Below are 14902 nucleotides of genomic sequence, written 5' to 3'. Positions count from 1 at the left end.
TATAGCTGTGGAGAAGCTAGGGTATGCAAACAAACTTTTGCAAGGTAAAGGGCAGGGACTTGTAATGTGCCACCTGCTCTGTGTTAGCTGCTTGTGTGCATCCAACTGCAAACTCAGGCTGTGGGCGCACAAACAGGTTAACAGGAGATAAAGGAGGACAGGGCTTTACAGCATGTCATGGCCCATTGGAACTGAAATGGTAAAAGAGAAGAAGGCAATCCAGAAAGGGGGCACTGGGGAGTAAGTGCCTTTAATCTCTTTTTATGTCCCTTGGAATTTCCCCCTCCTCTGTCTTAAGTTAATGATCCTAGCCTTGTACTATTAGTACTCTGGTCCCAGTCTTGGGTGCTGAAGCAGTAGTTTACAGATTCATTGCAGGTCTATCAGTGCTTCGGTGAAATACATCCTACTCTTAATATCAATTGGAAATTTGGAACTCTGGCCAGTCTTACTTTTTTTCAAATGTCCTAGAAGCCAATGAGAACTGGCAGCAAAATATAGCATTTTGGTGTCTTAAAGACCGTGCCATCCTTGTGAGAGATGACCATGGTTAAAGAGTGATGATCCCTTCTTGCAGGCCGGTTGTGTTTAGGCATTATGTCTCAAACTGCCTTCTCTAGAAGCAAAAGGCCTATTTTACTGCTTTAGAGAGAGGTCAGGTTTGAAAGCAGTGAGAGAGACCGGAGGGCCAGAACTCCTACCCTGGTTGTTGTACATACATACTTCCCTCGTAAGACTCTGTTAATGATCTAGTACATAACTAGCTAAACTTCTCGGCATTCACTTGGCAATTCTCACATGAAGCAGTGCAGTGTTGTTAGGGATTTATTCCTTGCATCATAAACACAATGAAATGGACCGTTAGCAATGAAACATTATGGTCACATTTATCTATTAGAGAAAAATCCAAACAGATCTGAGACTTTAGGTTTGAAGTAGTACAAGTTGTCACAGAAAACTGGGTGCTGTAATGTTTGATGTCCTACATTTGAACTTACCTGTTTCAGTTCTCTTCAAAGCTTTCAAATACGATACATACATCCATTTATAAGCGACTTCTCCAGTGTCAAGGACTTTCACAAGCAGTTGACCACTCAAGCCCCATTTTGTTTTATAGACCTTGAATTTCTGGGAAGTGCAGTAGCAAAGATGCTGTGTAGGTTGCTGAAGGGTTGTCTGCAAAGCATGCACATTGGCTGCTGAGGACTGCCCCGATGTGGCTAACAGTAATTGCATTGTGATAGTGCTTAGCTCTTCTAAGTAGTTTACACACACTCGGTGAGAACCTGTCTTGGCCAAAAGACTTGTAGTCTAAGGCCATGTACATTTATTATACTTTTACTGGTATAAGTGATCAGAAACTAGTCTGTACCAGTAATAGACCAGAACACACACAGAGTGGTGTTAAAAACGGCAGAACCTGGTAGAAAATTTGCCTCCCTCCGTCCCCCCATCTCCCCCTTTCATCCTCCCACAAGGACAAACGTCTTCTGTTTGCTACCAATCTAAACTATGCTGCTTACAGAAATCCACGTAACTTAGATCAATTCTGCCTCAGGCTTTTTGAATGTCTGCACCTAGCCTGAGTAGAGGGAAGCAGAAGCTACTTGATTTGCTGTACTAATGTGCTAGGTTCTGAACTGGTTGAGGCCATGGTCAGCAGTCCACAGATTAAACTGGGACTCTGCCTCTTCCAGTAACCTTTTAGTAAAGGTGCCTGGGATTTTTTTGAGAAATATTAAGGCCTGGGAGTAAGGTATCAGCCCCAAATTGTTGAGGACCACTAAATAAGCCGCTAATCTCTGGAGATTTAGACATTGAAATTAAGTCTCATCCTATTCACTCATTCCTACACAGCGCTCTTTCCAGTCTGTATTTACAGGGCCAGAGCTGGAATATCTGACTGTTGCTACATGTCAGGGTTGAGGTTCACTGGCCAAGGTGCCTGAGAATATTTCACTCTTCTTTCCTAAGTTTTGTCTGGCTAATGATATGTATGAGTCTACAGATTGGGCTTCATTCATCATTAAACTTCTTTTGGAGAAGCAAGTGAAATGTTGGGCACTTGTACTAACTGATATGAATGAATTGAGCCACCCCCCCAGCGGTGCATATATTACACACACAGGAAATGGGAAATGTACTAAGTAATTTCCCCAAACTCGCCCTGGTTATCGGAGAATAAAAGTAAATCAGGATCTGGGGGGAACACCTGTTCACCAAAGTGCCCCAAGGGATGACAAGGTCAAACAGTCACAAACTCCTCCAAGACTGTTTTAGGTTGGACATAAGGAAAAACGTCTTTACTGTCCGAGCCCCCAAGGCCTGCAACAGACTGCTTCAGAGGTGGTGCAAGCACCTCCTGTGGACTCCTTTCAGAGACATTTGGACATTTATCTTGCTGGGATCCTGTGACTCCAGCTGACTTCCTGCCCCTGGGACAGGGGGTGGACTCGATGATCTTCCACAGTCCCTTGCAGCCCCAGTGTCTATGAAATCTATGAAACCTCCAGGGTGTATTGCAGTTACAGTCACAGTGCCACTGACAAAGGGACAGTCTCTTCTTAAATTGGGTGTTTTAGTACTCTCCTGCATTATTAAAATATAAAGACTTCCGCCTTTAACTATGTACCCAAAAGAGAATTGCTATTTCAAAATACTTTTCAATATACTTAAACTTTCCTTACAGCAGTTTTCATTGTCATGTACAAATCTTATCCTGGTGATAAAATGCAACACGCCTGTTCCAAAAATTAATTACTACTTGTTTGTGAGAAGAAAAAAAGCTTAAGATATAAGAAAAGAGAATTTAATGGTCAGAGATTTAAACAAATTATTACACTGCGATGAACAAAAAGTTTTTTTTCCAACTAAAATTGACACTTATGCGCTTTTAGTTATAAGAATAAATTTGTCTTCTGTGCTGGGAAATGAATAACAGCTTTGCATAATACTGTGAAACTACTTTATTAAAGCTGGGTAACAGATTTTTCCACAAACACTTTAAAGAAAATAATAGAGGCCCATTTATCTTGGTGGGGAATGGGTTAGGAGTAGAACTGGTGTGCTTAAAATCTTAAGGCTAATGCCCTTCCTTTATTGATCTCTTCATGTATATGCAGCATCAATGTTTGAAGTTTCCCTGCTTAACTCTTTCTCAGTATCCTTATAATTGCAGGCTGTGTGCCTGTTGTGTACACACACCCTGCACACAGTCTCTGAACTATCGTTGACTGTGATTGTGGTAACCTTTATGCAGTGGCTGTAGGAGCCACAAAATCCGCGGGCCCTCTTCTTTATGCCTGCCACTCGTTTCCCACGTGACCTTTTGACAAAATGACTTGCTCTCTATTACCTCATCTCTGCAATGACAGTAATGCTACATAATGCTTTCTAGCGTGCGGTATAAGGGTGCAGTACCAATTTCCTCAAATGTAAAAGCTTGTATTCCTCTTATAATTACAATTCTTGGTCTGATCCCACTGTTGGTTGAAGTAAATAGAAACATCCCCATTGATTTGTAGGCTTTGGATCTTAGAAAATAGAATAATATATATGGTTATTATTATTAATATTATTTTGCTCTATCCCTTTTGTAGTGACAGCGATGAGGAAAAATCAAGAAGAGGTAAAACTCCCAAAGGTGAATTCAAAGATGAAGAGGAGACTGTGACAACCAAACATATTCATATTACACAGGCTACAGAAACCACCACCACCAGACACAAGCGCACAGCGAATCCTTCCAAAACCATTGACCTAGGAGCAGCAGCACATTATACTGGGGACAAAGCAAGTCCAGATCAGAATGCCGCAGCTCATACCCCACAGACTACAGGAAAGGTGAGACAGGAGCACGGGGAACAACCGAGCCTTGGAATTTGCTTCCTCCCCAGCTCTGAAACCAGGATTGTTACTTTTAAGAACAGGAAAGTTCTGTACTTGGCTAAGTTACAGAGCAACTCCCGGGAGTTTTCCTAGAAATCTAATGGGGGGATTTTCAAGAATGCTGAAATGTCTTATCAGGTAGCACAGTGCCTTCTCTACATCCACTCTGGGTGGGCAGTTTCTGTTTTTATGCAAGAAAGTTACACTTTTTTATCTTTCTCCAAAAATGTTTCTCCTGCAGTTCTTTATGGAATCAAAAGATGCCTGTGTTTTTAATTCCCAGGTGTGTGCATTATAGCTTTCAAACATTGGTTTGCTATACAGTACTACTTAGCAATTTTGTTTAAAATGTTCAGCTACAAGTAATTTAACCAGCACTCTTAAAATACATAAGCATGATTTGACTTAACACATGGCTGAATTAAAGATGTCCAAACAACTTGGAAATTAAGAAGAGAAAATGCTAATAGTAGCTTGTTTTTGTTTTTGCTTTTTCCTTTCCTTGCTCCTGCCTGGTAACCATATTGTGTGTTTGCAACGATGAGACGGCTCATTACAACCTCTCTGTACAGTTTCTGCTATTAGCTACTAGAGATCTCTGTCTAGGGTCAGTGCTCAATTACAGGCCTATGTCCACTACAGGAATAACTATTAGAATATATACGTGGTTTACCTGCATGGCTTCTGTTTCGGTGGAGGACCTTTTTTCCATCCATACACAAGCGAAACCGTGGCTCGGTTAAAAAGCATGCTTCGCAACAGTGTTTGAACGTAATTGTCCATGTAGAGTGGAGGAAGTCTGTAACCATCCTGGATTCCCTGGGTCTTATCCTAACCTGTTTTTTTTTTTTTCTTCTTTAAATGTCTCCTCTGTTCTCTTCATGACTTTTCTTTCCTCATAATTACGGGCCTGCTAGACTCTTTCAATCCACTGCCCGTGGTCAGTTCACACTCTTTGAACCTTAAGATTCATTTTACATGCAGCACAAAGCATTGAAAATTTAGAGAAGCTCCTGCCATCTCTTGGAAAATGGGAAACACCTCTCAAACACATTGAGAGAGGCAAGGATTTTTGTTGGTGACATTCTGTGTTGGACCAGCTGCACAGTTGGGGTAGACTTAGACAAGTTTTCTCATGCAACACATTCTTCCACTTGGACCATCATGGCTACATCCCTCCAACACTGCCAGCACATTGTCAGTGGCAAGGAATAGACTTGGGAAAGCTTTTGCATTTAGTGTATGCAAAAGTTTGTCTAAGTCCATCCCAATCATGCAGCTGGTCCAATGACAGATATCACCCAGAAAAATCCTTTCCTTTTGCATATTTCCTAGGCTATCACAGCTATGACACATCTCCAACACTACCAACACATCATCAGTTTTAATTTGCCAAAGATTTGCAAAGTAGAACTATTCTGCATCATGAACTTGGTCTGCACTCTTCTTTTATTTGAAGCAGTTATGCACAGATAAGAAGAGGACATTCTAGTATCCATTTAGGTCTGGCATATCAAAGACTCCTTGAACACGGTCTGACCAGCTGAGCCTTTGTGCTGTCCCGTCATCGGACAAAAGACTGAGCCCCCAGGGTTTCAATATCATACCTGGAAATTCAGCCATCCTCAATTAGTGCTGTTTTGGTACTAATCAAAATCACTCAATTGCTATAGGCACGGAAGCTGTCTTCTAGGCGTGCCCCTTCTTTAGACGGTTGTTGCAATCACATAGCCAAAAAAAGTTGAGAAAAATGATGCATGCTCCTTTTAGAGTGTAGGTGGTCTCCAAGGTGCTGCTCCTTAAAATGACAGCAGGGAGCAGGTGCACATGTTTCCTTTATTGTTTGCCCAGATCTTCCATCTGGAATTCCTTTTTTCCTAGATTCGGAAGGATTGCTGCTGAACGTAATATCAAAAGAGATTTCTTCTAGTTCATATTAGCTTATGCCGCCTCATCCCGAAAGCGATACCTTTCAAGCTCTATTTCTGGCTCAGAGTCAGTGGTTGGAACTAATGTATGGAAGCGCGATGACTCGGAGAAAGAATCGGTGACATTCCTGCTCGGAAGCTTGTTTATGGAAATCTGAGTCTGTCTGTCACTGGGTCAACAATTTTCAAAGGGTTTTTCAAGTTTTTTTTTCTTTTTGGGAGATGTGTTGGAACAGACCCTTCTGCCACAAACCATTTTGACCAATTGGCATTTTCCAGCCCCAAATTATATTTTGCAGTTTCCAGCTGCCTCTAGTATTAGTTAACTGAGAAAAGGAATTGTTTTTCAAGAGAATAATTGCTTAACAGCAGGACTTATTGTGAGAAGCATATATTTCCTGATGCATTTAGCTGCCATGCTATAAGGCTGGCCTCCATATCCTCCTTTTACTGTCTCCTTTGCCTGCCAAGGCAGGGTTCCTTAGGGCTTTTCAGCACTACTTCAGTGCTTGCTCTGCTGCTGAAAAACGCTCCCTAAACACTTACTCGTAGCCGGCATATGCTAAAGTGCAAATGGTTTAGCATAGAGTGACCCCAGCCACTACTCTGCCTTGAGTGCACCCCTTGGTAGGGGGCTCTAAGCTAGCTATGTTAGCTGAGCTGAAGCCTAGAAATTTAGGTTTGGGGTGCCATCCCTAGCAGCGGTCCCAGGCTTGACCTGGAGGCAGCATAGATCTGGCCTTAGTCGCGTCAGAGTTATAGTTGCCAATACAAGTTGTAGTTTACGGACACACGTTCACTTCTAAAGTGAATAGGTAGGCTCGGCACCATGGAAGAGCGGATGCACGGTCACTGTTCATGTTCCTGTAGTAACCTCATGGTAGCTGAAAGCTGAACTAGGGCACCTTAGCTTTCTTTCATTCAGGGGCAAGTTGCCCCAGTTCAGCTATCACTTACCACTGGATAATAGTGAGCACATGAATAGTTGCCTCAGAACAGCTGATACATCCTAAGTCCCCGTCTCTCATAATTAACTCTAATGTGACCGCTTGTCTGTACACAGCCTTTTCTGAGGAGCTTCGCAAAACAATTCATCTCTCAGCTCCTGAAACAACTTTTTCCCATTACCTGGTGGCTTGTTCTGGTATAACACTATCAGGATAATTATTTCACTCCAGTTGTAAATCACTGTGGAGGTGCTTTGTTCCAGACTTTTTCAAAGCAGAATCATTATTCTGACAAACAATTTTTTTTTTCTTTTAATCCCAGGATAAGTATCTACATAAAGACTTCCACCCTGTGTATGGTAATCAGACAAATCTTAAACTGACTTTTGTAAGCTCAGTTGGCATCTGTTTTTCTGTAGCATCCAGATGGTTTCTTCAGCCCGTCTTTAAGTTCACATTCTCTGAAACTGATTCTACTAAAGCAGAGCAGGCTGACTGTCTTCATCTGTATCTGTATCTGTTCAGGCGTTTTATGCCATGGTCGGGACATCAGAAAACTACTGGTCACTCCTGGACTTTGCCCCAATTCTCACATCTTCTCACTCTCTTGTTCAGCATAGACAGCTACCCAGCAGCAGCAAAGGGGGTGACCCTTTTCCTGGTCCAAGCCAAGACAAAGGAAATTATATGAATGCCAAGTGGTGTTGCACCAGTGATCTCCCTTTCCCAAAGGGACCGTTCTCTTATCCTCAAACAAATGCCATTTCCTTTCATTTTGGGCTTCCTTTTTACAAACTTCTTGCGTTTGTTCCTTGCGTCCTGACTGCAGGGGACTCTTCAGTGGTGGTTTTTAAAAAGAAGCTGATAAATTGTTTTGTTTTTTAGGCTTCCGTACCCTCCGGCAGCAAGTCATCTAATGACCTAGTAGATCTGCTGTTTGATGGTGCCAGCCAGCCAGTCTCAGCGGGTAAGCTGCCTTTTTGTTTTCTTTCACTGGCTCATACAATATGTGTGATGACTGTGGACAAGTGTGTGGTTTAATAATGTAGGAAATAAAGGAGAAGAGATAGAAAATGAGAATCTAAGAAAATGTGGCAAGTACCCTAAAAATGTAGCGCTACATATGGTTTTATATAATGGGACGCAAAATACCATATTATAGAACTAATAACCTTTGCATTTCAAAGGTTAACCACTAAATCAGTCTGTCAGGAACTGCATGGGGCTATAATGCAGAGTTATTTATAATTAATTCTAAAAGCAAGAACAATCCAGTCAGCTTTAAACATTTCTCGTGTTACAAGTTAGGGGAATAGGCAGCTATAGAAACGGATGATTTCCATTCACAAGCCGCATGTACTGTATATGGCAAAAGCAAGCTCGCTTCTTTTATCTTGTGTTACCCTGACCCTTGGATAACCCCACCCTTAATACTGAAAAGCAAATATTGCTCTGATGTTTAATTTCTGTTAAAAAAATGATGGCCCTTTACTCTTTAAATATGAACTGAAATCTAAATCCACGGTGCTTGTATTAGTGTTTTAACTGTTGTTAAACAGTCAAACTACAGTTATTCTTTCAGGCAACCCTTAATTTCAGTGCCTGGGAAATACAGATACACTTTGGAGCTGATTTAAAAGAAAAATACCAGTGTCATGCCATAGACTTACTATCATGCTTACTGATCTTTGATATCAAGTATTGCAGTTGGGGCCAGCATACAATATTAAAGGGACTCTTTCATGCATGTTTGGCATTTTTACTGGAGCAACTGGAGAAGTATCTCGATGTAACTTTTCCCCTCACCGGTATCAAGATCGCTTGGAGCAAAGGGAAGCGTTAGGCACTAGTGTGCCCCTTCTCAGTTGTCAAGAAGCCCTTGTCAGACACTTACTTTCTCTATTTGCAACCAAAATTTTGTTTTAGTTAAACAGAAACAGTGCTAGGTTGTTATCTGCATAACTGGTTGGGAGAGGGAGGAGGGTTAATATTTTAGTGGCCTGGTTCAAATCCAACTAGTGGAAACCAAAGGTAGTGTTAGGCTTACTCTGGGAAACAAGTCTTCATCTCTTAAAGCATACTTTCCTAACAGATGTGGGCCCTACCTGGCCTTTTGTCTGTGAATCTTAGAGGATCAGTGCCTAGCTAGTATCGCGGGTGAATGGGCCCCCTCGCTGTACACTGGAAACCTGGTAAGACCTTCAGGATAGTTGGTGGTTCAGCTGCACATGCAACAGCCACAAAGGTCCCAGGCCTGCCTGGGGCTGTGAGCATGGCTGTAGTGTAAATATTAAGCAAATACAGCAAATAAACTTCTGTTTAACATTAAAAGTCTTTCTCTTGCCAGTTGTTTGTTCCTTTGGACAAAGTTGAACGATAAACAGGCATCTGTCTTGATTTCTGGTTCCACGTCCGTGACACTAATGATTTTCTACAGTTTGTATTGTGGGAAAGACAGGTCAAATAAGCTTTTTAAGCATGCTCCTCCTGAGGATGTTTAGATCCATAGTCATCCTGATGTTTCAGAAGCAAAATCCACTTGTCTTTTCATTCACGGTATATTGTCTCTCAAGTTTCACTGAAAAGCCTATTTTGCTGGGTTTTTTCCTTTTTAATCTAGTTTCAAATGTGTTGCATGTCTTGGAGATGCCAGGATTCCTTGGGGTTTTAATCTCCTGCAAGAACATGCTGAAACAGGCATTTTAGGTTTCAGTCATACCCGTGGTTTATGTTGTCTTGAAAACTTTGGCCATCCGTACTTTGCAACATGGCCACTTCCATCTGGGCAAAAAAAATGGCTAGGCTTTTAAAGCCTTTCTAGTTAGTAAAAAAGTAAACGAAGCAGAATGTCTCCTTTTAAGCTAGACAAGGTGCTTTGGGTAAATGCGTATCTTTTATCAGACCAGTTAAATAGTTGGAAAATGTGTTCTTTGCAAGCTTCCCAGCACAAACACCCTTCTTCAGGCTTAGGGAGAGTCTGTTGGTGTTCGTGTGCTCTCCTGGGTGGAAGAGAAGCCAACCTTTCTTGCATTTCAAACAAATGGAGCTCTTGTATTCTTCCCCGTTTCCACGTCTCTGAGCTTCTCATTTTCTTTCTGTGCTGGGTAAAGCTATTTCCCTCCCCCCCCCCCTTTTTTCACAGCAGCATTTCGGAACAGTGCTAAGAGGTGCATTAACTGCTAGTCATTGTAAATAACCTCTGTGCTGACCTGAGAAGACAGATGGAAAGAGTTCATTTATAGCAACAGATCTCACATGGGAATCCTTGAGACTAGCTCATACTGTGAGGATTAGCACTGTCCTTCACATGCAGGTCACTTCTGATGACCAGTATGCTCCTTGCAGCACGGGGTGTGGGGACAGTTCCTCTGTCAAGCAAGGTACAGTGAAGGGGTTGCAAGGAGGCTTTGATTTTCCTGTAAAGAAATTGGCAGAAAAATACCACGAGTTCAAGGGTCTGTAGAGAGATTTACTCATCTGCATGTGGTGTTGCAGCATAGTAGATGCTGCAAATGCTTAATTTTTTAAACGTGGGAAGATGCGGCAAAACTTGCTCAAGCGCGAAACAGTGCTGAGGTTCAAGACTTACAAATAGCTAAACCTGTACAAGTTACAGCTTGGCTGGAAAGGCAGATTTGCTTAGAGAAGTGATGCCAGCAGAAAGGTGCTGTATCCATGTGGCACCTAGCCAGTCTTACTTCTGTTTAGGATGACTGGAGACTAAGTCTTTTACCTCTAGCCTAGTGATTTCCCCCTCTGGGGACTGCTCTTATTGCTGTGAGCACAGGTTTTGTTTCTTTCCTCTTGAGTGAAAAGTTCAATTTGAAAATGAAACAGAGCGAGCACAAGCTGCCAAGGCTGAGAATTAACACAAACATGGAGAATAATCAGCACCCCTCCCACTCCCCCTCCTCTCCCAAAAACCCCCAAAACCTCTTTAGATTTGAGGTTAGGTGCAAGTTTAACATCAGTCTCCTGGACCTTTAGCCCTGTTAACATCTTGTATAACAACCTTTGTGGCTGTGAGATTTCACTGTGGGCCTGGAAGAGAAGTATTTCTGCTGGGGACATGGTTTGGCATAACAGAGAGCAGGGAGCCCCTGTTGCCAATTCTGTGTGCAAGAAAAGGCAGAGAAATCAGTAATTCACCCCTTTTTAACAGGGACCAAATGAGAGTCCCATAAAAATATTTACTTTGCAGTAGACTCAGCTGGTAAATTCAGCCATTTGAGTTTCCAGCTTTTGCTATTTAGCTACCTCCCATCCACCTTTGTGTTACTATCCAGCACGACATTTCTTTACATTTGTATACAACCGGTTTAAAAAGTACCTTGGATAAACATGGTCAATGCAAAGTGTGCCATAATTGTTGAGGTTTGCATCATCCTATCACTGAAATATCTTAACCCCTTCTTAAAAAAAGGCAGCACAGGAATGACAATGGAACGACCCTTTCCCGGGAATTCAGAAGTGCTGTTCTTGCTTTCTGTTTGCTGCTTTTTATTAAATCATACACAATCTGCAGATAGAGGCCATTTCTGTTTTGAAAAACAGTCATGCCTCCCTGATATTGTCTACAATAAAATAACATTAAAAAGAAATACAGGTACACATGCATTAGAAACTGAATTGTTCCTTTTATTACTGCTAGCCATTTATTAAAAAGGAGATGGTTCTAGTTTAATTAACCCAGTTGAGAGTAGCAGATGGGGCAGAATGTCTTGCAGCGATAAGACAATTCAGAAATGGCACCAGATGTTGGAAGCTGTCCCTGGTGGTGTTTGAGTGCAGCACAGATGTTCCAGTCCCACCTGGCTAGTTTCTAAGCACTGCAGGCTAAGCAGCTGTGATGTAACCTGTATAATGTATGTATAACACTAAAAGCACAATAATTGAACTGCTGCTGCTACTCCGAAGGGTGCGAGTGTTCAGAGGTGAAATCTTTAAGGACAAACAAAATAAGGTCAGTTCTTTGGTATTCTCAGGTCACTAGAATGGCCAGTTAAAAACTATAGGGGGAAAGGGATAAGAAGACTAGACTGGAAAGCAAATTGGCATTTGGCAAGGAAACCATCCTTCTGTCTCATCTGTTGTCCCATCCATAGCTTTTAAAGTGCCTTCCTTTTTGTAGCTTGGTTTAATATGCTTTAATGAAAAACAGTTACAATACTGTATGCGAGACTTAATAATTTATGTGGTAGCTTGCAAATGTGTGGTTTGGACTTCTGTCGTGCTCGCTTTAGAAAGGAAGCAAACTTATAAAAAAATGAACACCAGTGCGAGCTCTGCCCTTGAAATCTTGAATCCAGGATCATCACCGAATCATTCATGCTTTAAGTAACACAAAAACTAAATATAAGAAGACTGAATTTTTCATGGTCAGCGGCATAATAAGTGGAATCTTCTAGAAACTGGTTTTTGTTTTTACATATTTCTGCCTCTGAAGTTTTAATTTAATAAGTTCTTATTAATATTTCTGCTGAACTAGAACAGCGCTACATCATTTCATATCTTTCAAGCTCTGCAAGTTAATTTAGGAAGAACTAAGGAAGTAAGTTGTGTTCACTGATGACTCCCCAGAGAAAATTCAGGCTGGACGGGACCTTAGGAGGTCACATCCAATCCAGCCCTCTGCTCAGAGGAGGACCAGCCCCAACTACATCATCCCAGCCAAAGCTTTTTCTACCTGGGTCTTATAAATCTCGGAGTCTTTCCTAATATCCAACCTAAACTTGGATATTTAGGAGATATATATGGCACAACCAAAATATACGCTAGATCATAGAATCAGAGAAAGTGAGGGTTGGAAGGGATCTCGGGAGGTCACATCTAGTCCAAGTAGATCTTCAGTATATGCGGAAATAATTAAATGTGTCATCCCAGACTCGCAGTAATGCTAATAAAACCAGAAAGATGGCACAGACCTATCTGCTGTATTGATATATCATAACTAAATGCAGAGGTTTTGGAGTACAGTGAGGTCCCTCATGGAGTGGCTGGGTGGACACTCTTCCAAGATCCCATAACGGCGCTCTGATTTTTGCCCCATTCCAGGTGGATCGACTGACCCATTTGGGGGATTTGCCGACTTCAGCTCTGCTGCTGCCTCAGCAAGCTTCCCCTCATCACAAGGTAGGAGAAGACTGCTGACGAGAAGGTGCTGTGGGCACTTCCAGCGTAGCTTTCGTTGTAGTGAAATTACAGTTTCAATTAAACAGATCCGAAATCTGGACTTTCGTTCTGTTTTAAGCCATCGCAAGAAAGGGTGGGGGTCTTTTAGGGTGGAAATTGAAGTTGGTAAAACTTACTCAAAGTACTCAACAGATTGGGTTAGCCTGTTGGGTGAAAAAACATTTACAAAACAGAAGGAAAACCTACACGCTATAAAAGCACTTTGCATTTTTATGATATTTGGAAATGGGAATGAGAAGTTGTTTTAATAGGAGGCTTAATGGTATGATGAGTGCTCCAGGCTTGACAGTATTTGCGTTTCCTAAGTGACTAGAGATGCTTTGGCTGTTGCTAATAGAACTATTCCGATTATTATTGTTCATAATAATGTTTCTGCTGTTCAAGGTTATTTGACAACCTCTTCTTCCTCAGAAAAGGCATTCAGCCCCCTCCTAATCAGTCCAGCCAACAGTTTACAAGCTTCTTCTCTGATAGATGCAAACTTTAAAAAAAATAATTGCTTTGGTGGAACAGCAATATTTCAATAAAACCCTTGATGATAGCCCAGCTCCAAAAAAGAGTACATTAGCTTAGCTATGATCACAGGCCAAAACGTGGCTTGAAGGACCTTCCTCGCAGCGTGAGGACAAACAGCAGACTTGTGGCAGGGACCCGTTCTAGGTTTTGCACGTCTTAAGGGCTTTGGAACAGGAAAGAGAACTACATTAGGAGGCTGTTTGAATATTCATGAGGATTTTGGGATGTTGGGAGTCCTGATAGAAAGTAGAATATTAGATCCCACCAAAATCTCAACCTAAGCAGTGGCTGTGGTATGAGCAGGTTGGAACTCAACCTTGAGAGAACTTCCCACCCCCGGAAGCAATCTGCCTATGAAAGTAGGATCATGTGCAATGTGGAATAGCAGCCCACCTGTGCCAGACAAATGACAGTCCCTAAAGAGATCCCCAAATCCCGCCTGTCTCCCTAGATTAACAAAACCTTTGAAATGGTTTGAACAGAGAGACAAGGGCATAGCGGTCTTGGCAGATGTGTGTTGGGGAATACTTTCCAAAGCTTCAGGGTGCAGTGGGGGTTATGCATCCATTTGGGGGCCTGCATTTTATGCCCTTCGTGTTCTGGGACAACTCCAATGAGTTCAGCCCAGAGATGAGAACATGCAACTTTCACTGAAGCTGGGCAGTGTCCTTGTATAGTTTGGCAGTTGTTTGCAAGGTTCAGAAAGAGAGTCATGCCAAGAAGGAAAAGGAGCTGTTGAGAAGGGTACCGGAGTACAGAAGGAGGAAGGAACAGCTTTCTTCAAACTCTTAAAGATGTCTCAACAAAGAGTAGTGGGTGGGGGCATGGTCTTCCAACAGAAATAACGCCTGTGCTGTGTGATGCTGAATACTTAAAGGGAAAGCTAGTCGAGCTAGGTCAGATAGCTGTGTGTTTTTATTGTGCCTCTTAGCATCCTCTTCTCATGGCTCAGTCGGTCAGTGGAAGACAAGTGCTTTGCTTCCAGCAACCAACTGATACCGCATATCCAGTGCTTCTAGGTGGCCAAAAAAAATACAGGGCAACAAGGAAAAAACAAGTGAGCCTGTTCTTGCAAATCTTACTTAAGTGAAATGCAGTTGAGAAGATGAGGAATTCTGCACTAATAATATTTAAATCTGACAGTTCTAAAACTAATAAAAGCAGTTCTGTGGCTGATCATCAGCCAGCCTGCCTGTGCATTCATAGCATCATAGAAAAGGAGGGTTAGAAAGGATCTCAGGAGATCACATCTAGTCCAACCCCCTGCTCCAAGCAGCACCAGCCCCAACTACAGCATCCCAGCCAAGGCTTTGTCTGCCTGGGTCTTCAAAACCTCTAAGGATGGAGAATACACCACCTCTCTGGGTAACCTGCTCCAGTGCTTCACCACACTCCTCATGAGAGAGATTTTTCCTAATATCCAAACTCAAC

The 14902-nt window shown here is 42.1% G+C and overlaps 1 protein-coding gene across 3 annotated transcripts in view; it reads left to right on the top strand.

Moving 5' to 3' along the window:
* CLINT1 (clathrin interactor 1) overlaps positions 1-14902 on the top strand; it is a 68425-nt gene that overhangs the window by 47021 nt on the left and 6502 nt on the right. For 2 of the 3 annotated variants that reach the window (XM_014610165.3, XM_014610168.3), the window contains 3 exons: positions 3600-3843; positions 7649-7730; positions 12818-12895. In XM_014610165.3, the coding sequence (XP_014465651.1) occupies positions 3600-3843; positions 7649-7730; positions 12818-12895 (404 nt within the window). The remainder of the gene's footprint in view (positions 1-3599; positions 3844-7648; positions 7731-12817; positions 12896-14902) is intronic. The other variant, XM_059712945.1, reaches the window with a different exon arrangement.

Source organism: Alligator mississippiensis, chromosome 9 (genome assembly GCF_030867095.1).
Source record: "Alligator mississippiensis isolate rAllMis1 chromosome 9, rAllMis1, whole genome shotgun sequence".
In the NCBI taxonomy this organism is placed as follows: domain Eukaryota; kingdom Metazoa; phylum Chordata; order Crocodylia; family Alligatoridae; genus Alligator; species Alligator mississippiensis.
Note: the sequence above shows the minus strand (reverse complement) of the source record. Positions and strands in the feature narration are given on the sequence as shown.